A 23463-nucleotide genomic window follows, 5' to 3' on the forward strand; every position below is an offset into this window, starting at 1 on the left:
TTTTAGTCGCACACAAACACACACAACCAAGTCAGTGAGTTCGATTGGATCGCCCACTCCCCACATCCAAAGAACCAACAATAACAACAAAACACACCACACTACTCTATCTCTGACGTCTTGATTTATACCTACTTGTAATGAGACTTATGTTATTGGGTCCTTAATAATTGTTTATCCGTTTGTAATGTTACTCCTTGCATCAATATGATAATAATAATATTTATGGATTATTGGTTGGTTGGATGTGGATGGATAATTGTTGGAAGTTTGATTGATTGATTTGATTGATGACTTAAGTGAGTGGTGAGTGAGTGAATAAGTTATTATTGATTGATTGATGATGTATTGGTATTGGTAATGATAAATAAAAAAAGTAAGTGTCAAGCAATACTTAAGTATTCTGGTTAGATGGATGCTCATGCTTGGATGCGACCCATCCCGCGTGATCAATATTATATTAGAAAGAAATTAGTATTTAAAATACTACCTTTAGGGTATAGGGCATGCGATCTGGCACGATGACAATATCCACAGCCATAATTAGTGATCTGTTTTGTCCGGGGATGTTAGGATCACTCGAGATTGCAATCGTATGACCAACACCACTCCAGTCCAGCACAAATTTTCGCGAGTGTTGTTGAGTGAGCCAGTGAGAGATTGAGCTGCATCTTGATGTACTGGCGATGGTCGACCCATGGCTCATGTGATCGGGGTGTTGACTTGTCTCGCACTCACTCAACACACACATGATCACTTTTTTTTTTGGTGTCTGTCTCATTTGCTTAATGTTTGCAAAGAGCGTGTGGCCCCGACACAAGTGCTTTCATTGAAACTCGGACCATTTGATCAGATCCAACCCCCTTTGATCAATGAGTAGCGCTATCAACTATGTTATAATTAGAGTATATACGCGCATCATTCGATATTGGGGCCAACAGTCACCGATTAATTAATTAAGTAGGAGGGTATATTCGCCCTGTTCTTTGCTTTGCGATCAGACTAAACAGTGTGCATAGGGTTCGAGTTGACCAGGGTCTTCCACAGACTTGGCCCTCGTAACTTCATTCGCTTCCTCGTTCCAAGTTACAGTTACATTCTAGAATTTGATAAGACACATACTCATTCCTTGGTGGGTCACACGAATAAATGTGACTTCATCAGTTTGTTGAGAGATAGCTGTTTGAATGAAGGTCACTGGTGTTGACTTGGGTTGTTTAGTTGTGGGGAAGAGGGGGCTAGCTATAGCGAGATATGTCCACAAGTTGTAATCTCGTCTTAATCAATCCACTGAAAGGTTAGGACGTACCTTTAAAGTAAATAAGTGACAATCTTCCAAAGGCGGTGATTGTGGTTGATCGAGTTTGATTGAAGGCCCACTTTGAGTCTATTTTTATGGACATGCCATCAATAAAGTCAAACGAATAAAACACAGACTGGAAAACATACATAATTTATGTTTGTTCATACTTGATCACTAAAGTATGTTTCTTCCAAAGATGGTATTTGATCGATCGATTTGATCCGGATCCCGGGACTTTGGAGTACCACTTGTTCAAGTTCAACTTGTTGAACTTTCTCGATAACTTCCTAATGTCGCCATATAAACGACCCTGGTAAGTTCCAAGGGCAAGGGCAAGGGGCAAGGGGCAAGGGGAAAGTGGCAAGGGGCAAGGACCCCAATCACTCTAGGAATAGTGTGGCGACTTTATTTTTACCAAGCCATGGATGGCCATGTCACGCGGACCTACTGGCCATGTCACGCGCACGGTTTGACTGAATGACTGACGCGTCCACCTAGGTACTAACCAGTCGTGGCCGACAAATATGTGTGCATGATCCAGTTGGACAGTTCTCGTGATTTGAATCGAACCATTGTTTGATGTGTTCCAGATGTCCACCATGTCCACAACCTTGACACCATACGAAGGAGCCCTTCACTGGCAGGCGACAGACTGAACACTCGCCAGGAACTGATCCGCACTTATCACAAACAAATGTGTTGGGTGGCAATGTCTTGCCACATGCACATGACACCAGCACTGAAGTCGATCTTTGTGACATGAAGCTAACAGAAGGATCATCGCAGCCCTTCATAATCTCATTCGCGTTGTTCCACATTCTGAACCTATGCAGTAACTCTGTTTGATTGATTGAGTGTGAGTGATTGATTGATTGAGTGGAGATTGACAAGATTGGCGAAGCAAGCATACCTATATATGATCCAAGCCATTGGGATACTCGCAGTCTATCAACTTTGATCGCTTCCTTGAGTATGAGCATCACAAACACACATGTTTGGACATCACCTCTCTCATTGCAGTGTTCCAGCATCTCGAGAATGGTCGGTTGTATATCGATTGATGGCACTTCAAAGTCAACAACATCGAGTAGTGCGAGTGATGATGCCTTCTGCTTCTTCTTGTCCACGGCCAGCAGCGTCGACTTGTCCAAAACGGGAACTCCTAATAAATTATTATCGTACAAACTATCTACAGGGCCATTCGATTGAACCAGTTGTTGCTGCTGCTGTTGTTGATGCAGCAGAGGTGTGGCTTGTAGTGTCTGTGGCTGTTGCTTGTCCATGTCGCGTGGTGACTTGGCGGGCGAGGGTGCGCGAGTGGGCAGTGGGGCAAGAGGTGTGACAGCCTCTGCCGATAGAATGTCGTCTTCGTCGTCGTCGAGCACATCGCTAAAGTCCAAGGCGGCTCGAGCATTGCTACCAACACTCGATTCAATCGAGTCGGGGATGCCAGTGCCACCCAGTGCGTCCTGTATCTCTGCGCCAATGCCCAAATGATCGTCCTTGCCAACGCTCGACTTTGTCGCGGCTTCTGATGATGTCGAAGGTCCAATTGCCAGCTTGCTGCTTCCAGTTGAGCTGTCATTGATTATTGATATATTGTTGTTGTTCGATGATGTGTTGTTGTTGTTTGTGTTGTTCGCGCTGTTGTTGTTGTTGTTGTTATTGATGTTGAAGTGTAGTCGCAGGAGTGTCCAGATCTTGGACGTTTGATATTGGTTGGCGCGAAGAGCTACGGATTCATTGTGTTTGCAGAGCTTCTTGAAGGACATGCCCTGGAATCGATAGTTCTTGGCAAAGTACTCAAACAGGAAGGATGGGTCGCAGATCTTGTCGGCGCTCTTGGTGGCGCCCAGCGGCGACAGTATGTACATGGTGCCCTTGTCGGTGCGCGCCGGCGATGGCGGCGAGGGGACTGGCGGCACGTTGAACGAAGCAAAGAACGACGGGTACTGGGCCGACAGTGGCACGGCCGACTCGTTGTTGAGGTCACGGTTTATCTTGTCGTTTATGACCGCCAGCTCGTTCTGTACATTCCATCCGATGCCCGTTGTGCGGATGTGGTGGTAGGGCTGATAGGCATCGCCCGGCATGTTGTTGATCAACAGGTAGTTGTCCTTGCTGCAGGTGATCAGCGTGGACGCATCGTGCCAGATCAGACCGGTGGGCACGTCGCGGTGCTCAGTGAACGAGGCGATTGGCACGAACGGATGCTTCACGTCCCAGATGTGCGTCTGGAGATCGACGATCGACGAGCAGCTCGCAATCTGCCATCGATGGTTCGGTCGCCACTTGATCCTCGACACACTGGATATCGTTGAGATGTTGTAGAGTTGTTTGTTGTTGGTGATGTCCCAGACACGGATGGCGCGGTCACGACCGCCCGTCGCGATCAGGTTCTTCTCCTCTGGATGCCACTCGATCGAGAGCACCAGACCCTGATGCGCGGTTATCTTCTCCACTACCTGATTGTGTTTCCTAATGTCCCATAGCTGAACAGTACCATTGTCAAATGCTGCTGCAAACTGATTCGGGTTGAATGCATGGAATTGTACATCGCGTATCGCTTCAGACTTTGGTTGGAATGTGATCTTGCATGGGTTGGCCTCTCGTATATCCTATGTTGTTGGTGATGTGAATGGTTAGTCGACTGAACTATCTTGGCATGTTCATTGAATCAATCATACAGATAACTTTAGTGTTGTGTCTTGTGAGCCTGTTAGCAAGTAGTTGTGTTGGTCTGGATGCCAAGCCAGTTTGTTCACGGCTCTGGTGTGATCGGTCCACACCTTCTCCACAGACCTCGCGCCCTCTCTTGTAATATTCCATACTACTACTGCTCCATTAGTTGCTGCAGTCGATATGAGGAACTTGTAATCTGATATGATTGAATGAGTGAGTAAGTTAGTGATTGAATGATTGAATGATTGAGGTGATTGATACATACTGTCAATGTTTGCAGGATGCCAACAACAATCGTTTCCTGTATAGTTCAATGATTGTGTCTTTCCTGCTCTCAAGTTGATTGATACCTTTGGTTGATCACCCTCTAATGATATAATCTTGACGGCTATGTTATTGTTTGAGGATGTTGTTAGCAATCATTCATACATTGATCGAGTCATTCATTCATTCAATCTACTTACTATCTCTTCCTGCAACAATTAGCTTCGAGCCATCGGGTGACGAACTGATTGCATTCAATGGACTGCCAAGGTTCAGATAGGCCTGAGTCTTTGGAGTTCGCTCGACGCTCTTCATTAGCTAAACCAACAATATGCTGTATGAATGTTTGAATTAACTTATATATATATCCTGTATGTTTTAATAGTATTATATGAATGATTTATTGAATGAATATATGAGTGTATGTATGTATATATGTACAAGAGGTAATGTAATAATGAATGAATGAACACGAACAGAGATGACCAAGAATGAAAGAGAATGAAATGAGTGTGATGGAGTTCATCAAAAAAGATAAATTTTATCATGTTTTATCCCAAATTTTATGTTGAGCAAAGCCAAGGGGGTCACGATTTAATACGCAAAGGATATGATCATTGCGAACAGGTCACTCTCCAGGGATTGTCAGACGAACAGGCATCCATCATTATAGGACCAGAAAGGCATGGTGCATTGGGTGTGCAGCGACGTTGGAATGGTTGTCCCTTTTGACAATAGTACTGTGTAGTGCCCCATGGATCACCGCGATCAGATATCACAGTGCCATTGGTGGCGTACCAGTATGATTGTACGGACAGACAGTTGCTGTTGGTGGCTTGGAACACAACGGACTTTGATGGTATCTTCACTCTTTGGAATGTATCGACTTTGGTGAACATGTAGGCTGTGTATGCCCATGGTGAGTAGGTACATGCGCCCAAATCAAACACCTGGTCATGAACATAATCACTGCAATAAGGATGCAAATGATACGACAAGTTATATTGATTAGTGTCATATATGTTGTAGATCATAAACGAAGCATCGTTTGAGAAGTTCAAAGAACATTGGAACTCAATGGCGCCAAAGCCCTAAAGATTGAGAGTTAGTGAGTGATTGAATGAGTGAGTTGGTCTTGGGATAGTTCCACTTACTACACCATGTGGTTGACCTTTGCAACTTGTTGATCCATGGTATGGAGTGAAGGAGTACAACTGGCTATTGACAATTGTCAATAGACCAAGTAATAATATTGTACAAAAGAGATAATTGTTCTTAAACATGTTTAATAAAGTAAATAAATTGTTTGAATGAATGAGTGAACTTAACCTAACTCAACTTAGGTATTGGAGTGTCCCGATGATCACTACCTGGACAGCAAGACAAACCCACACATATGGACGTCCACTCTTCTTTAGGTGAATCTGATCATTCATTACCACAAGTCGAGTGGTGAGATGGGGTGATAATTGATGAGTGTGGTCTGAACTTGTGTTTGATCATTTCGGGGACAATCAATCAATATCATCAAGTGCGAATGGTTGTCGATACAGACACAGGAACAGGTGTTTGGGGGAGGAGGGGCAGGCCACCAGGCCATCAATCAACTTTAACCAAACTACTACTCCTCCACTTTAACCAACACCATAACATTCCCGTCGACGGGAATGTTGTGTATAGTTGGGTGGATGGATGTAGTTGGATAAAGTCTACTTTACTACTTCTATTTATTATTGGTATATACATGTCCAGGTGGAGCGATGAATGAATGAACTGATTGAAAGACTGTTGTAACAACTGTTATGTGCAGTAGATAAGCTGTGGGTTGTTGTTTTGACAATTCCTGGCCACTTGTGTGACGTTGCAGCTGGTGCCGACGCACACCTCGATCGTTGGCTCGTTGTTGCCGTCGCAGTAGTAGGTGGTGGTGGTCTGGCCCTCGGTGATGACCGTGTTGTTCGTGGCGAACCAGTACGACGACACCTTGGAGCAGTAGTCGTAGAGTGATTGGTAGAGGAATGAGCTGGGCGGGATCTTGACCGGCCATTGTTCGCGCGAGATATAGTACGAGTTGGTGGCTTGCAGGTTGTTCTGACACTCTTGCGTGTTGTACCCAACGTTGTACAACTCTTCGTTGCAAAAGTCGGCCTGGTTCGACGACAGGTTGAAGTAGCTATTCGAGTTGTACGAGGGCATGATGAAGAAGGTGCCCGTGATGTTGGGCGAGCACTGGAATGGCAATGAGCCAAAGCCAACGCCAATGGGCTGGCCATTACAGCCGCGCTGACTGAATGGCAAAAAGTTATATAATACTGATGATGCCTCCAGGTCGTCATCAGCATATTCTTTAGTGTCGATCTCTTCTATAATATATTCGTCTTCTTCGTAATCACGTGCCAACAATTGGGCCAATGATGATGGCGTTGATGATGAAGTCGTGGGCGCTACAATAATCGCTAGCAACACGACAATCATCATAATCATCAAGGTCATCAATGACTTTGTCGATTGTGATTGTCTGACCATGTTGTTGTTATATTATAATATATATATATATTATGTGTATGTATGTATGTATATGTTTGTTGTTTACAAGAAATGATATCACAAACTAGTAGAGTGAAGCAAGCAAACAGTAGTGTACATGTGAGGTAAAGTGAGAATGAATGAATGACAGTAGTTTAGGTTGACACGCGAGCACTCACACACCGATCTTTGTTTTTGCAGACGATATTTTGATCCTTCCTTCGCACTTTCGGGTCCTTGCTTGAAGACCAACCAACCCCCATCAACAATATTCAATCAACTAATCAGTCGAAATGATAAAGTAACAAATATTTACTTTTATTTATTTATTTATTCGAATGATCACTTTAAAAGAGATTATCTATCTAATCTTAAGAATATGTATTGACTTCTTTGTTTGAACTGATGATGTCTTCTTATTCGAGGTTACTTCAGAGTAGAGTACTCCTTTGTTCTTGTCGATTCTCCTGAATTGTATATCATATCCAGCTACTAATATTCTATATATATTTACATTTGGAATTTTATCTAATACTATTTTCAAACAACGATTGATTTGATTAACGTATCCATATGTTGATTTACACTCTCGGATACAGAGTAAGCTCATATGGTCATTGATTGATTTCATATCGAGTAACATTCTTTTAAAAGGAACTGAAGCATATAATGAATCAACTAAACAACTGACATTCTCTAGATGTTGAATGGTAGGAAGAGACAACTGGCGAAGTTTTGGAAATGTTATCCTCATTGGCACCAATCCATCATATCCAATAAGTAATGAAGTGAGTGAACTTGGTAAAATTGTTGTATCTAAATCATAGTTATATAATCTACCAAGGTCTAGAGAGGTAAGTGTACCAGGTAATGATCCAGCTAATAATCTACATCTATAGGAGTTTCCTATTTTGAGCTCTGTCAATGAACTAACAAGACACCCTGGTGCGATATCAGCTGGAGTTGCAGTCGATGATTCTAGTGTTAATGATTGAAGATAAGGAAGTGTTGAACTGGCCAGGGCAATGTGATCAAATAAACCCAATCCTAAACGTCTTTGAAGGTTCAGTCTTACAAGGGAACTGGGTAGATCTTTAAATGAAATATGAGTATCTATTTGAAGCTCTCTAATTGTCAGGTCTGTGAGGGTGTTTGGGAGTCTATCCTTTGTGTAAAGATCAAGGTCACCAGCTACTTGTAACCTTGTAAGAGAGGGTGGGAGTACTCCTAGAGGAATGGTACGAATAGTTTTATAATCATTGATATAATACAATGATAGATCGACAATACTATTTGGCAACACACCTGGTGACATTGGTTGTGTATACCAATATCCAAACTTTAGAACCCTCAATCCTTTTGGCAAAGTATTCTCAAAGATTGGTAAGTTGTAAACTTCACCTAATGTAAGTGATAATAATGATTGAGGTAAACAATTGTTAAGTGATTTTTTAAACGATGGTCCAAGTAGTAATGTTTGAAGAGAGTATGGAAGAACATTTGATTGAAAATCGTGATCATACTTTGAATTATTAGGGAATGATGGATGGAGAAGTGAGGATGGTAGTGATCCAGAACTGAATGATTGATTGTACTTTTCTCCCAAAGTGAGATTGATTAGTAATGATGGTAATGATCCTGGAATGAATGGATGATTATATTTGGAATACAATGTAAAACACAAAGTAGTAAGTGATGGTGGAAGTGACCCAACTACAATTATTTGATTAAAATTATTTCCAAATGTTAATGAGGATAGAGCAACTGGTAATATATTTGGTTTGATTGGTTTGTTGAACTTTGGTGAGAATGTCAAGTCTGTTATTAAAGGTGACATTTGGTATTTAGGAGCATAGATCATTCTATATAATACTACTCTATCCTTTAAAGAAGGTTTTAAATTCATTCCTTCCATCATCATTCTTGGGCAAATAAATTGATAATCAATCATTCTATTATATATTAAAATAAATAATCTCTTTGATGTCAATCCAAGACATAGAATATCAATTGGATATTCTTTTAAATAATCAATTATCACATAGATTGCTACAGGTACTAATTCATTCATTTTAATAAGTATTTGTATAATAATGTATAAGTATTAGAATTGAAAGAATAACAACATGACGTACAGTCTTTGACTTCTATGAAGAGTGTCACCTATATTTCCTTAAATAGATACAGATCTCACACACTTACATATATATATTAATATTTTATTATTTCTTTCTTCTCTTGTCTCGGGATGTATCACCTTCAATGATGTCATTGACTTGTGTTCTCTTTGTTGTTCGACTTCCTTTATTATTATTTGATGTAGAGATTTTATTTGATTGTCGAAGTAATACTAATTGTTCTCTCTGTTCAGATACAATAGCTCCCAATGAATCTAGTTCTCTTGTCATCTGTCCATTGATATTATTAAAGTATTCATCTTTTACTCCAACCATATCCAATGTAAAAATATGTACAGTTTGTTCAACATCTAGAGGATTCATATTATCTAGTTTGGTCTTCTTGAATACTAGAATCGAACGGAAGTTGTCTAGCTTACGAACACTGATCGAATATTTCCAAGTCATCAGAGTATAGAGATTGAGACAATAATTAGATGAGTTTGGTATTGACAAAATCAGGTACTTAAGAAACTCGACCATTTGTCGAAATAGAAATGTAGTTTGCCTATATGTATCTTGACTATAAATATTGATTGATCTGAATTTCTCCAACAAAGTAGGAACTTCCTTATTCATGTGGACACTAGTTAGAGTTAGATCTTTGGCTTTGAAATCAATCAATTTGAGGTGTTGGAATGAATGTATTGTCATACTATCTAACTTTCTAAAGTTGGTTTGTCTTTTAAACTTTCTACCTATTGCTAATGATTTAAGTGATGGAGGCAAAACATCTTGGTCAAGAGCATAATTGAATGAATCTCCAAGTATCAATTTCTTTAAAGATGAAGGTAATACTCCTGGTATCAATGGAAAATTGAATGCCCAGCCAATCTCAATATATGTCAAAGATAGTCCAAAGACACCTTCAAGTATTGGGTTGTTGAATCGACTTCCTAAAACTAATGATTGAAGATTTGGCAATGTAGTTCTATATACACCCTCTGGATGATCTGGTTCATAAACCATTGTCCTCAAAGAATCAATAGGTCTATTGAATACTCGACCAAAATCAAGATATGTAAGTGAACTTGGAAGGAATCCAACCTCCAACGGTTTGGAGAATAGATCAAATGTCAAACTAGTTAGGGTGTTTGGAAATGTACCAGGAACCATCCTGGGTTGGTAGTCTCCAGAGAGCAACTCAAACTTGGTCAAAGAGCTTGGTAGTAGTCCAGGTTGTAATGTCAATTCTATATAATTATGAGGGTTCCAATTTATATACTTTCCCATACATATTTCGATGAGAGTGATGGGAAGTGTTCCAGGTGCAAGTGTATGATCAAAACTATGTCCTATCATAAGTTTTGTTAATGACCTAGGTAAGTTGTTGATTGTCAATGGATGACTGAATAAAGTGCTCAATGCTAAATCGATTATTGATTGAGGTAATACATTATCCTCGATGATAGAGTTGAATGTGTATCCAAGATTGAGTACTTGAAGTGATGATGGCAATACTCCATGTTTAATTGGAAGATTATATAATGAGTTCTGACTGAATAATAACTTGACCAATGATTGTGGTAGGACATTAAGTTCGATCTCCTGATTATAATAATGACCTAATTGTAATATCTGAAGTGATTCAGGTAGTACTCCAACCTCCAATACTCTATTGAATGTTGATGATTTGTTGAATAACAATGTAGTGAGAGAGGATGGGAATACACCTGGTACCAATGATTTTTTGAAACCTTTACCAAACTCCAAGTATGTAATACTTGTTGGGAATACACCTGGTGTAAGTATCTTATTGAACTTTGGTCCAAATATTAACTTTGTTATAGTATTATCTAATAATAATGTAGGTACCTTTGTACCTTTATATAATAATAATTTGTTGATTAATGAACTTCTTATATTTGACCATGTATCTGTACTATTTTTTGATGTTGTAGATGGTGTTGGACATATAAGTTGAACATTCTGTAATTGATTATGAACAAGTATAAATAATCTTTTGTTTGTAAGTCCTAGACTTAAAGCATCAATTGAGTCCTCCTCAAGTTGGTCAATAATAAATTTCCAAATAATATTTGGTAAATTATCCATTAATATATATATTTGTATTATTTGTTATGACTATGACAACAAATCATTCAAATCAAATGAAATAAATAATCTAATTCCAATGATAATACCCTCGCAGACATACCCTCACAGACATACCCTCACACACCCACGCCGCTCCAATCTATCACCCAAAACAATAAATGAATTAAATTAATTATTTGATGAATGAGAAAACGACAAGAGCACACGACAAAACAAAAGTCAATCAAAACTACACGAGCACACAAACCATTCGTATATTTTCACATTGTTGTTTACTTTATCGACATCAACAACATTACACATACATACATACATACATTATATTTATACACATATATAGAGAAGAAGAATGAGGTTAGAGAAGTGTTATTTCTGTGGAGGTACTGTGTACCCTGGTCATGGTATCATGTTTGTTAGAAACGATGCCAAACTCTTTAGATTCTGCAGATCAAAGTGTCACAAGAACTTTAAGTTGAAGCGTAATCCACGTAAGACCAGATGGACCAAGGCATTCAGAAGAGTTGCTGGCAAGGAGATGACTGTTGTATGTATCAATCAATCTTTCATTCATTCATTCAATCAATCTTACTCACTCGCTCAATCATTGAATGAATGAACAACAGGATAAGACATTCGAGTTTGAGAAGAAGAGAAATAGACCAGTCAAGTATGATAGAGATTTGGTGTCAACTACTATTAAGGTGATGAAGAGAGTGGACGAGATTAAGCAGAGAAGAGCACAGCATTACTATGACGCGAGAATGAAGCCTGCAAGAAAGTTGGAGAAGCAACAGGTGCTGCGAGAGATCGATCAGCACATCGATATCATTCGTGCACCATCCGCTTTGAACAAGATGAAGGAGAAGATTCTGGCCAACAAGGCCAAGCTGCAGAAGCTCCAGACTACCAACTAAGCACCATCCTCATCAATCTATATATACATATACATACTTTACCAACATCTACTCTACCAACACAACCACGCAACCTCTTCACCATTCCTGTACTGTCCTGCTCTGTCCTGTCCTATCCTATGCTGCCCCGAACTTACGTACGTCTTGGCAGTGTAACTACAAGGACGGGCCCTTGTGGCTTGCTCGCCACAAACCCATTGTCCAAGAAGGACGTGGCTGGTCCTCCCTCCTGCCACACCTTGGAAATCGCTCAAATAAAAGTATCAACCATATGGCCTGTCAACCATATGACCATCCATCCTTCCCCTTGTCTGTTTGATTGTTTCGATTGATTGTTTGGATAGAGAGAATGAATGAATGATTGATTGTTTGATTATATATTACTTATTTATTGTTCCACCTCTTGAAACCCTTGCCATTGGATGATGGCCTTTGATGTGCTTGCTTGTTGAACTTTCCTTTGCCACCTGGTCCTTGTTGTCTGTTTCCATTTCCATTTCCATTACCATGTCCATGACCATTTCGTTGTCCATTGCCATTTCCATTGGGCCTATTTGATGGCACTCCAATGTTAAACTGCTGTTTACGAGAGGCACCGCCATTGTTATTGTCTCGAGGCTGGTCTCCAAACTTGAGTCGGTCCTCCTTCTTCTGCTGATTCACTAGGAGTTGAGCATCGAACTTGTTCTCGCTAAAGTCTATCTCCTTTCTCTTCTTGATCTTCTTCTTCCTACCCATATCAAACTCTGCGTCCCATGCATCCTTCTCATGTCGCACCTCTTTCAGCGTCTCATCATTGTGTAGCAGCTCCTTCTGTGCCTTGACCATCTCCTCATCAGCGTCATCCCATTGACCAACACTAAAGTTGAACTGGCTTGACTCGTTGCCTGTGGTTGGCTTGCTGGCAAGTTCCTTGCCAACCTTCTCTGCCTTGGACCTGTCGGCCTCGATCACCTTCTGTGTGTCCTTGTCCAATGTCTTGTCATCCCACAGCTTAACGTATGTACCATTGCTGTTGCCATTGCCGTTGCTGCGGCCATTGGCTGTGGTGGGCGTGGCCTTTGTCTCGCCTCCGACCTCACTCTCACCCTCATCTGATGATGGTTGCTTCCTCTTCTTTCCATTGTTTGTGCCGTTTGTGATTGCTGGGCTGCTGGCGGTTGAACCTCCATTCACCTCCTGTGCCTTCATACTGTGTGCTCTGTGTGCGATGAGTTGAGGGATCAGTGCTGCCTCGGCAGTGGCGGCGGCTGCTGCGCCAGACGCTGTTGAAGACAACGATGGCGATGATGACGACGATGATGTGGGAGTATTGGCTGCTCCATCAGCTGCTGACTGACGGTGTCCATTGGACGACGCCTGTGATGTTGATCTCGAGCCATCGGTGCGCCTCGAGTAGAATAGGATGTATGCCTTCTGTGATAGTACGGTCGCTTGGTTCACTTGGTGAACAGACTCGTCGTTCATGTTGTGCCACACGCCACTAGACGACTTGATGAAGCAGTAGTAGTGGCCCGAGTTGGTGGATGAGCCCGAGTGCACCAGCACACCATACAGGTCATACATGGCGTCGCTGGTGGTGGTCGTAGTCATGAACGGCGCCAGATTGAACGACGCGTCAAACTGGATGGGCTTGCTGATCTTGCCTCCGTGGAAGCCCAGATAGCTGAAGCGCTTCAGCTGAACGGTGAGGATGGGCGGTGCCAGATGCACCGACATGCGCTTGGTGGCGCGCACCAGCTTCTTGCACTTGCTGCACTTGTACTTGTTGGAGCCATCAAGCACTTCGGGTCGCACGAAGCGCTGCATAGCGCGCGTCAGCGAGTCGGCCTGGTTGATGTCGACGCTCAGATCCATGAAGGGATCGTATGTGTTGGAGTCGTGGTTGCACACCGTGCACTTGACTTGGCTCTGCAGGTAGCCGCCAAAGATGCTGCCCACCACCGTCGTCATAGTGTCGCGATGTGTCAGCGCGCCCTTGGGGAAGCGCGCCAGGCACACCTTTTGCATGCCCTCAATGACGAAGCGAGTGAACTCATGTGAGTCCTCCTGCCTGCCCAGACGAAAGCCTGGCGCGAACTCTAAATGGTGAGTGAATGAGTGGCAGTGCGCGGATATTGTTAATATCACTGTAGCTGTGCGGCCTGACTCTGTGGCGATGTTGTTACGCTCACAGAGGATGGGCGGGATTGATTGATTGATCGAGTGGAATCATTCCATAAGTGATCAATCAGCTTCGAAGCTGATTGAGTGATTGAGTAGTGATTGGAATGATGATTCCAAGGGGAGGATACCCACTCTTTAGATTGGAGGCGATCTCCTTGGGCGTGATGGAGCCGCTGTGTGTGGTGAGGGAGCGCGCAATATGCCTCTCCATCGAGCAGAAGATGCAGAATCCCTGGATGGTGCATGACTTGGAGTGTTCCTGAGACAACATGTAGTTGGCGAGCGGCGGGCAGTACGTAAGACACTGGAGCACCGAGTTCATGAAGCACGTGTTGCCAATGTTATTGAGGCCCGAGCCAACCTTGCGCACCATCTTCCAGCTCATCAGCGTGTCCACCTTGTCCTGGCCAAATATCACCTTCTTGGGAGGATGCAGTACGTTGTCATCGAGCACCTCAGCCTTGGCGGCGGGGGCTGTCTGGCCCTTCTTGCCATTGCTGTTCGCAGTCCTTGCCAACTCGACTTCGGCCAGCCTGTTGATAGGCTTGTACTTCTTCTTTAGGGCGTTGTTTGGGTTGTCCTGTGGCGCTGCCTCGACAAACTTGATGAGCCTGTGTAGCAGAGGCTTGGTGTTTCCCTCGAGATCTGTCTCAAACCTCTTGAGCTGCTCATTCTTTGGTTTGACGCGAGTGTCATCGTAGTCGTCTTGATCGTCGTCGTCATCATGTGAGGCGCTTGCCTTTTTCGTTTGTTGTTTGGATTGTGTAGATTGTGTTGATGACTTCCTATTTATATTCTTCTTCATGTGATCTATCAGCATGTGATCATGATTGATATCTTTATCTTGTTGTTGTTGTATCTTCCTATTATTCTGTTGTTGATGCTGTTGTTGATGTTGTTGCAACTTGTTTGTCACTTTCAGTGATATACCATTGAGTAACTTCTCCTTATTAGTTGTCAATGGCTGCTTCTTTGGAATCTTCTGTCCACCGACACCAACATTGGACATTGGTGTTGTTGTACGTGGAAAAGCTATTGGCATTCTATCACTTCACTCGCTCAATTTTTGTATGTTGTGTTATGTATGTATGTATATACCTGCTGTACTTCTACAATGAATGAATGTGTCTTCACTTTCACCAATCTTTAGCAAGTTGAGTTGCTGTTGTTGGTTGTAGATGGAGTGCGAGAGAGAGTGACGTGTGAGTGCGTGAGTGAGTTGTTGGTGAGGTTGAAAGTCGAGTTGGACCAACAACTCGTCGTTTTTGCAATTTATTGCTTTTGTGGGCACAAGCGAACGAGTCAGCTTGGACAAAGTGCTAGACACAACCCTTGAGGTTAGGGCAAGGGTAAGGTAAGGCAGGATACAACTTGTTTGATTGAAGGAATGAATGAATGATCACAATATCTATATTGATCAATCAATCAATCAATGAACAAGAAATAATGAATGATTGAACGAATGAGGTAGAGGAGGCAACTGAGTGAAGGACTGACTGAATGACTGACTGACTTGATTAATTAATAATAATAAAGTTAATTGATGTATCCAGAGATCTGTGACTTATAAATTAATGAAAGGAACCTGGAACCGAGACAGGGTGTGTTGATGCCAAGTGCTTGAGCCTCGCCAGAGATCAGATCCTTGACACTCAGGTACTTGCTGTTGTTCACTTGGAATTTGCCGCCTGGACGATGTATCCTCTGATGTGAGATCACTCCATTCTTTGAAACCTTTGATATAGTATATGCGCCAGGCTCACTCGTTGAGAACCTAACCAAAAAGGTGCCCTCTGTCTTCTTATGCAATCTATTCTCGCTCTCTGATGTTGATATATCTCCATGGAACCATGCACATTCCATCAATTGTCTTATCTGTATAACATGTTTGATTGATTGTTTGAGTGAGTGTTTGAGTGTTTGGAATGGTTCCACTCACTGTGATTGATCAATCATCACTTACCTTATCTAATATTTGTGAACCATCATCCTTCAAGTTACCAAACCATGCCAAGACTTTACCAAACTGCTCCATGCTGACGACTTCTTCTTCTTGGCCACCGACACCTTTGGGCGGACTGACAATGATGGCCTTGAGACACTTGAAGTTGAGCTCGATCGTTGAGCCGTTGAGGTTGGGCGAGAACTGCAGCAGGTCGGACATGGACGGCGTCGACGCGTTGGTCAGGCCGACAAAGCTGGCAAAGATGTTGACAAAGTCCTTCCAGGTGACGTCGTCGGAATGACGGAAGTGGTTCTTCCACATGATTGCGCCGTACTCGTCGGGGATGGCGCAGTCGATGATGATGCCCTCGAGCGTCGAGACGATCTCGTTGAAGCCGGGACGCACCTCGTGTGATGGGTCCCAGCACTTTTGGATGAGATGTCGCAGTGCCAATGGGCAATCGTCGGGGATGGGCGGTCGGACGACCTTATCGCAGATGGCCGCCACAAACTTGTAGAAGTTATCAAACTCTGGGAACAACTCCTTCCTCGTGTATATCTGCCAGAGGACCAATCCAAAACTATACACATCGGCCTTCTCATTGAACATCTTTCCTTGTAACACCTCTGGTGCCATCCATAATGGGGTCTAACAGGAAGTTGATTGAATGAATGAGTGAATGAGTGAATGAATGAGGCCATCCGACATGTTGTCTCGCGTTCATACTACTTACACCTTTGGCACCATCTTGGCCATCTTTGAGGTTCTCACCTCTTTGTTTGATCTGTGATAGACCAAAGTCGCACACTTTGAGTGTTAGGTTGGAGTCGACAAGTAGGTTACTAGTCTTTAGATCTCTGTGAATGAATACTGGATTGGAAGAATGTAGCCATAGGACACCCAGTGCTGCATCCTTGGCCATCCTCATTCTAGTGATCAATGGCAACTTTATATTTGGATCCAGTAACAATGTCTCCAAATTGCCCTTCATCAACTCTGTACATATCATCAACTTGCCTGGCAAAGACGTGCAAGCACTATGATTGATTGATTGATTGATCGATCGTTGGAGAGTGAGTGAGTGAGTGATTGATGATCGTGTGATTGAATGATAACAAAGACGCGAGTCTTACCCAAGGAATAGAACGATGTTTGGATGGAATATCTTGCTCATGATAGCAACCTCCTTTCTAAAGTCCTTCAAAGTCTTCTCATCGACCTGTTTCAACATGACCTTTACAGCCACATCCTTCTGACGACATCTACCTTTATATACTGTTCCAAAGCTTCCTATAATGATTGAATGAATCATGTTTGAATGTGAATGAGTGAGTGAGTGATCAATCAATCAAGACGGCAATGAATGATCGATCATGTCATACCATCACCCAACATTGACTCCATTTGTATTTCATCTGGGAAGATCTCTGGTGGACCAGAGATATCTGGTTGATAACTGCTTGCCATCATCTGTTGTTGATGTTGTATGCTATATGTATGTTGTTGTTGACCTTCGTCTTTTCTCTTTTTCTGTACCTGTTGACTCATTTATATATTATGTGTCTTCTTTGTATTATATAATTAAATTAGTGTTGCGCGTGATCGTGTGATTGTGCGTATTATAAAGAATTGATTGATTGAATGATGTTGAATGAATGAAGTTAGATAGAGTGCGTGTGTGTGTTGTGTTTGTTCTTATCTTGTGTGTAAATATATATATAAATCAAACTACTTGAAAACGATTGAAAAAATAAATGTTTGTTGTTTGAAGAGGTCCACATTGATCCATTTTGGGATACTTTTTTGACTAACATCTACTTTTTTACAAACAATAGTTGCGTAACGTTGGACTTCATCATCAAAAAGACTCGACGATATGAGTTGTGTGGTGGAACACTCGACAAAAACATTATTCCATTTTTTTTATCTTTGAACTTGAGATGGGAAGAGCAAGGATGAAGAATGAATGAGGTGTGTGAGGTGTGTGGGTTTGTGGATGTTGAATTGACTTGGATGAATGAGCATGAGTCCATGTGTTGTGTGAAGTCCAAGTCTGTTATTATTATTAATCAATACAAACAAATAATATATTATCTATCTATATTTATATATATACATAATATAATCAAATAATGTCTAAAGGACAGAAGATCAATCTAAACGATTTGATGGCTCCCAAGTCATCAACGTTGCCATCAGCTCCAAAGAGGTATGACGATCAATCAATCAATCAATCACATAGACAGACACTAACAATAACAACCATGCTTGTATAATAATATATAATATGTAGTGTTTATGGAGAGGAAGACAATCAAGGTTATGGAGGCAGCAATGCATTCGATAGAAGTGGTGGTGGCGGTTATGGCGGTGGTGGTGGATATAACAGAGACAGAGATAGTGGATATGGCGGCGGTGGTGGTGGATTCAACAGAGACAGAGACAGTGGATACAACAGAGATAGTTATGGTGGCGGTGGTGGTGGTGGTTACCGTGGAGGCGATCGTCCACGTCCAACCTACAGCAGCCCATCAACTCCCCCAGTTGACAAGTATGTTATGTTTGACATCAATCAATCAAGTTCATTCAATCAATCAACAGATCACTTATTCAATCATTCAATCAATCAAACTCATTATAGGAACAAGGGACCATCTGTTCCAGAGGCAGACGACTTCCCAGCTTTGGGTGAGAAGCCAAAGAAGGCCCCAGCACCAAAGAGGGAGCCACAACAGCAGGGTCCAGGTCAACCCCAATCGAACAAATACGAGCCACCCGCATCAAGAAGCGGACCAAGATCAGACCCATTCGGTGGCGCAAAGCCAAGAGAATCACCTGTTCAGGAGCCAAGAGAGCCAAGGGGAGAGCCCAAGGAGCCAGGCACTACTGAGGATCGCATGTCGACCGAGAGGACCGACAGCCCACAGGAGCAGCAGCAGCAGAGAGACAGCGGCAACAGGGACAGCCGCGGCAGCCAAGAGCGCAGAGGTGGCGATGAGGGCTTCGACGGAGACAGGGAGAGAGACGGCGGCAACCGTGGCGGCTACGGCGGCGACAGATACAACAGAGGTGGCGGCGGCTACGGCGGCGACAGAGACAGCCGTGGAGGCGGTTACGGTGGCGGCTACGGTGGCGACAGAGACAGCCGTGGAGGTGGCTACGGTGGCGAGAGAAGATACGACAACAGAGACAGAGACAACCGTGGTGGAGACGGAAGCTACAACCCATTCAACATGGGCCGCAGGAATGACCGTGGAGGTTACGGTGGTGGCGGCGGCGACAGAGACGACAACCGTGGAGGCTACGGTGGTGGCGGCGGCGACAGAGACGACAGAGAGGGAGGATACAGCAGAGGTGGATACGGTGGTGGTGGCCGTGGAGGATACAACAGAGACGGAGACCGCGGTTACAACAGAGACAACCGCAGCAGCGAGGAGCGCAGAGGAGGCGGCGGTGGTTTCAGAAGCTTCGAGGACAGACCACCTGCACCCACCAGCAACGTTGACTCTGTCGATGACTGGAGATCAGGCCAGTCCGTCGAGACCAACGCCTTTAGAAAGACATCCAACCGTGGCGGCGACTTCCAATCCCGTGGCGGCGACTTCCAATCACGTGGAGGCGGCGACTACCAGCCCCGTGGAGGCTACAACAGACGTGGCGGTGACTATCAGTCACGCGGAGGTGGCGGTGGTGACTACCAGCGCCGTGATGGTGGCGACTACCAACGTCGTGGTGATGACGGCGGCGACCGTGGTGCTCCATTCCAGGGATCCGACAGAAGCGAGACCCAGCAGCCACAAAACGAATAAGCCCAACACAGACACAGAAAGGGGTTCGCTAACCTTCCAGCTGGAGTAGTAGAAGAGAGTTAGACGAGTAGAAGAGTGAGTTAGGCGTCCGTGTTCGTGTCGCCATCACTCTCTCTCTTTCTCTCTTTCCACAACAAGTTATTTATTTGCCCGATCACTCATAGCCAGAGCTTATCCAACAACTCATCCATACATCCATATTCAATCAATCAATCATTCCATTCATTCAATCAATCAATCAATTATTCAATCATCTTCCATTTCCTCTTCCCCAATTCATTAAACTACTTCCTTCCCCAAGCATGATTAAAGAGGAGGCCATGTCGAAGCTTCACACGTGTATGTATTCATTGAGAACAGAACAGATCATCTGTTCATGTTTGAATCGAGAGGACCTCTACTCCATGGTCAAGAGGTCGCAATACTCCTTGGGTACATTGTTGATGACGACGCGACCATCATAAGAGAGTGAGGCGAAATTGAAGCCACTCGATCCCCAACATACTCCATACACGCTGTCCTCATGCTCCTCGAATGTCTTGATCAACTTGTCTTCCTTGCGTTTGCTGTTGGATGTGATTGATTGAATGGTGGCGTGAGGTTAGTAAGTATCCATGTATCCACCGTGGCGCGCCAACACTTACTTCTTCTTTCCACTTGTTGGCTGTGGAGCTGGCTGGTCTGCGTTGTCACCACCTTCTTTGGCCTCGGATGTAACGGCCGAGGAGATGGTGTAGGCGTGCCAGAGCTTGACCTTGTGATCACTGCTCGATGTGATCACCAGCTGATCGTGATACTTGTTGTACTTGGCATTCCAGATCCAATGGTCGTGGCCGGCAAAGATGCGCAGTGGCTCCTTTGTCTGGCGCGTATCCCAGAACTTTAGTTTACAATCGTCGCCAGCCGACAGCATGTAGTACTGATTGTTGGGGTTGAAGTCAATGTCGCGGATCAGGTCCGAGTGCGCCTTGTCGATGGCGAACGACTCCTTGCCACTGCGGAAGTCCCATCCCTTAATATTAACATCATTGGCCGTAGCCAACTGATTGGCCTTGTTTGGGTTGATACATCCTGCCGTCAGCTTATTGAGACGGCCAAATGTTGTGAGTACCTACATGTGATTGATTGATCGTGTCGTGGTGAGTATGAATGAGTATGATGAGTGATGAGAGGGACAAGGACGATGGGACACGTACAGTTGGTGAGGAGGTAGTTATGTTGGACCAGAGACGTATCTCAGTGTCGTCCAGTGAGACTACGTAGTCGGATGAACCAGATGGATCGCATAGTATTGGTTTGATGTAACCTGTGTGACCTTTAAGTTCGCAGACCTCATCGAGTGCACTGTTCTCTGTATCCATACTCCATAATGACGCAGAGTACTTGGCGCCAGTGTTATAAACGGTGAATAGTTGATTGGCATCGAATGTACATGATGTGATGGACCATATCTCCTTTGGATGTGCGTATATCGCTACGCACTTTACACCTTCATTCTCTTTCTCTTCGATCAAACATATCTATTATAATGTTAGTGTTAGTTGCTAGTTGATGATGTTGATGATGATGAGTATGATGACGCACCTCATTGTCTTCTTTGAGTGCTTGTGTTCCGACAAGGAATCGATTTAGATCAGACTCTGCAGATACTTGTGATATGGCTCTTGATTTCAATGATAGACCATATACATTGGTTGCAGATGATTGATTAGCGCCACTATTATACATTGTTATATTAGTATATATATTATATTTGTTCGAGATTGAAGAGATAGTTTGATAAATGAAGTTGTTCATTCAAAGATCTTAGTGTTTTGTAGATTCATTTGGACTTTTGGGAACTTTGCTCAGGACCCAGGCTATTCAGAAGTAATAATATCAATGTCTTTGAGATATCCATGTATAATGGTTGATCATTAAATATAATATTTTTTAATGTAATCCAAATCATTATTATTAATATATTGATACCACATAAACTTTGGACAATACTAAAGTTCAACCATATAGACTGGGATAGAAATATTTAATAAGGTATTATTATATTATTTCACTATTCTTTATTCAACATGGAATGAAGTATTATCCATCATTATTAACAATAACAACAATAACAATTAAAAAAAATGAAATGGTTTGGTGTTTCTCTCTTGTTGAGCAAGGTCTTCACACTTTTTGTTTTGTTTGTTGTGAGAGAGAGTTGAAGAAAACAGTTGTGTTTGTATCTATCATTACACGTTCAATACAATATAATAGAATAGAGCGAGATGACATCAAAGAGAGCATTAGAAGATCATACTGAAGAGCCTAACAATGAAGAAGTCAATGCTGTTGAAAGGTCTGACAAACGACTGTAAGTAATGGCAACTAAATGCATGCGTTCTCCAACAAATGAGCAACGAAAGATGTTGTGCGAGTGAGAGTTGCGCAAAAATGTGGTTTTTTTGTAAATGTTTGGTTTCTCGCTCTTTCAATCAATCAATTAATTCAATCATTCAGAAGGAGTAGTATAAATAGTAATCCAGAGGTGGATATTGAATCAACCACCACATTAGAGAATGGTGGAACACTGGAATGTGGAGATATTAATGGACTAAAAGATGAGGAGGACCTGGAAAACAATGGATTAAATGGTGATGATGTGGATGATGGAGATGATGGAGATGATGATGGATATGATGATGGTGTAAAAGATATCCAGGAATTGGAGTTCCAAGATAATGATGAGGAAGATAGCGATGGTGACTATAATAGTAATGATAATAGTAGTGACAGTAGTAGTTTGGATAGTGATGAGTTTGACTCTGATGAGAAATCAAGATTGGCTAGTAGTGATAATGGTGACCTGGTAACAATGGCCAGGAGTTTAATACTGGAGCATATTACAAAAAATCGTCAAGCTGGTGTTGATCCAATCAAGTTTACCAAAGATTTGGGTTTTGTAAGTTACAAGTTATTGATCAACTCATCATGGGACTATTCCAATCACTAACTCACTCATTCACAATCAATCAATCAATCAATCAATCAATCAAACAGAAATTGGAGTTGGAAGAGGAAGAAGATGAATTATGGGATATTATTATATCATACTTGACAAGGAGGAGAATTGCCCTTCATCTCTTTTTTAATTTCATAAAATATCAATCATTCAGTCGACCATTCAGGTAAGTTATTAACTGGAATAATTCCAGCCCAAGCACCCATGCCCCAGCCCCAAGCTCACTCACCCCTCCATCCCACCCATCAACAGGAAGAAACTGGAACACATAAACACATTCGAAGATGTTGTCAAACTGATATCAACTTGTAAGAATATAGTAATTGTTACTGGCGCAGGAGTTAGTGTGTCTTGTGGAATACCAGACTTCCGATCGGAAGGCGGAATCTACCCAACGATCAAACAAAAGTATGATCTGCCAGAGCCCGAGGCACTGTTTGATATCAGATTTCTACGCGAAGATCCCCGCGCATTCTTTGAGTTTGCTCGCGAGATCTACCCTGGCAGCCACAAGCCCTCGCCCACCCACTACTTTATCAAGCGGCTGGCGGACCGCGGCCAGCTCCTGCGCAACTACACACAGAACATCGACACCTTGGAGCATGTGGCTGGCGCCGC

General features: G+C 42.8%; 11 protein-coding genes across 11 annotated transcripts in view; 3 read left to right on the forward strand and 8 right to left on the reverse strand.

The window, feature by feature from the left end:
* Positions 1–1797: 1797 nt before the first annotated feature.
* On the reverse strand, positions 1798–4564 carry SAMD00019534_115050 (hypothetical protein; the record flags this gene model as incomplete). Its single annotated transcript, XM_012893192.1, has 5 exons — positions 1798–2141; positions 2214–3921; positions 3991–4181; positions 4251–4373; positions 4450–4564. 5 exons carry the CDS (start codon positions 4562–4564, stop codon positions 1798–1800), a joined length of 2481 nt encoding a protein of 826 aa, XP_012748646.1.
* Positions 4565–4863: 299 nt separating this feature from the next.
* SAMD00019534_115060 (hypothetical protein) lies at positions 4864–5532 on the reverse strand (the record flags this gene model as incomplete). The annotated part of the gene is made up of 2 exons (XM_012893193.1): positions 4864–5340; positions 5404–5532. The coding sequence occupies 2 exons, from the start codon at positions 5530–5532 to the stop codon at positions 4864–4866; spliced, it is 606 nt and encodes a 201-aa protein (XP_012748647.1).
* A 517-nt stretch (positions 5533–6049) lies between these two features.
* On the reverse strand, positions 6050–6775 carry SAMD00019534_115070 (hypothetical protein; the record flags this gene model as incomplete). The annotated part of the gene is made up of 1 exon (XM_012893194.1): positions 6050–6775. The coding sequence occupies one exon, from the start codon at positions 6773–6775 to the stop codon at positions 6050–6052; it is 726 nt and encodes a 241-aa protein (XP_012748648.1).
* A 367-nt stretch (positions 6776–7142) lies between these two features.
* Positions 7143–8576, reverse strand: SAMD00019534_115080 (hypothetical protein; the record flags this gene model as incomplete). Its single annotated transcript, XM_012893195.1, has 1 exon — positions 7143–8576. A coding segment is annotated over one exon (1434 nt), but the record flags the coding sequence as incomplete, so codon positions are not given.
* A 427-nt stretch (positions 8577–9003) lies between these two features.
* Positions 9004–10785, reverse strand: SAMD00019534_115090 (hypothetical protein; the record flags this gene model as incomplete). Its single annotated transcript, XM_012893196.1, has 1 exon — positions 9004–10785. A coding segment is annotated over one exon (1782 nt), but the record flags the coding sequence as incomplete, so codon positions are not given.
* Positions 10786–11359: 574 nt separating this feature from the next.
* On the forward strand, positions 11360–11924 carry SAMD00019534_115100 (hypothetical protein; the record flags this gene model as incomplete). Its single annotated transcript, XM_012893197.1, has 2 exons — positions 11360–11554; positions 11634–11924. 2 exons carry the CDS (start codon positions 11360–11362, stop codon positions 11922–11924), a joined length of 486 nt encoding a protein of 161 aa, XP_012748651.1.
* A 417-nt stretch (positions 11925–12341) lies between these two features.
* Positions 12342–15141, reverse strand: SAMD00019534_115110 (hypothetical protein; the record flags this gene model as incomplete). The annotated part of the gene is made up of 2 exons (XM_012893198.1): positions 12342–14006; positions 14200–15141. Coding segments are annotated over 2 exons (2607 nt in total), but the record flags the coding sequence as incomplete, so codon positions are not given.
* A 488-nt stretch (positions 15142–15629) lies between these two features.
* SAMD00019534_115120 (hypothetical protein) lies at positions 15630–17505 on the reverse strand (the record flags this gene model as incomplete). The annotated part of the gene is made up of 5 exons (XM_012893199.1): positions 15630–15965; positions 16054–16683; positions 16769–17072; positions 17169–17325; positions 17418–17505. Coding segments are annotated over 5 exons (1515 nt in total), but the record flags the coding sequence as incomplete, so codon positions are not given.
* Positions 17506–18167: 662 nt separating this feature from the next.
* SAMD00019534_115130 (hypothetical protein) lies at positions 18168–19844 on the forward strand (the record flags this gene model as incomplete). The annotated part of the gene is made up of 3 exons (XM_012893200.1): positions 18168–18244; positions 18329–18586; positions 18677–19844. The coding sequence occupies 3 exons, from the start codon at positions 18168–18170 to the stop codon at positions 19842–19844; spliced, it is 1503 nt and encodes a 500-aa protein (XP_012748654.1).
* Positions 19845–20241: 397 nt separating this feature from the next.
* SAMD00019534_115140 (hypothetical protein) lies at positions 20242–21572 on the reverse strand (the record flags this gene model as incomplete). Its single annotated transcript, XM_012893201.1, has 4 exons — positions 20242–20410; positions 20489–20955; positions 21041–21364; positions 21429–21572. 4 exons carry the CDS (start codon positions 21570–21572, stop codon positions 20242–20244), a joined length of 1104 nt encoding a protein of 367 aa, XP_012748655.1.
* A 1021-nt stretch (positions 21573–22593) lies between these two features.
* SAMD00019534_115150 (hypothetical protein) overlaps positions 22594–23463 on the forward strand; it is a gene marked incomplete at both ends in the record, with an annotated part of 892 nt that continues 22 nt past the window's right edge. The window contains 3 exons of the mRNA XM_012893202.1: positions 22594–22785; positions 22884–23011; positions 23098–23463. The exon at positions 23098–23463 is cut by the window's right edge and continues 22 nt beyond it. Coding sequence (XP_012748656.1) covers positions 22594–22785; positions 22884–23011; positions 23098–23463 — 686 coding nt within the window. The remainder of the gene's footprint in view (positions 22786–22883; positions 23012–23097) is intronic.

The sequence above is a fragment of the Acytostelium subglobosum genome (assembly GCF_000787575.1).
Source record: "Acytostelium subglobosum LB1 DNA, scaffold: scaffold33, whole genome shotgun sequence".
Taxonomy (NCBI): Eukaryota; Evosea; class Eumycetozoa; order Acytosteliales; family Acytosteliaceae; genus Acytostelium; species Acytostelium subglobosum.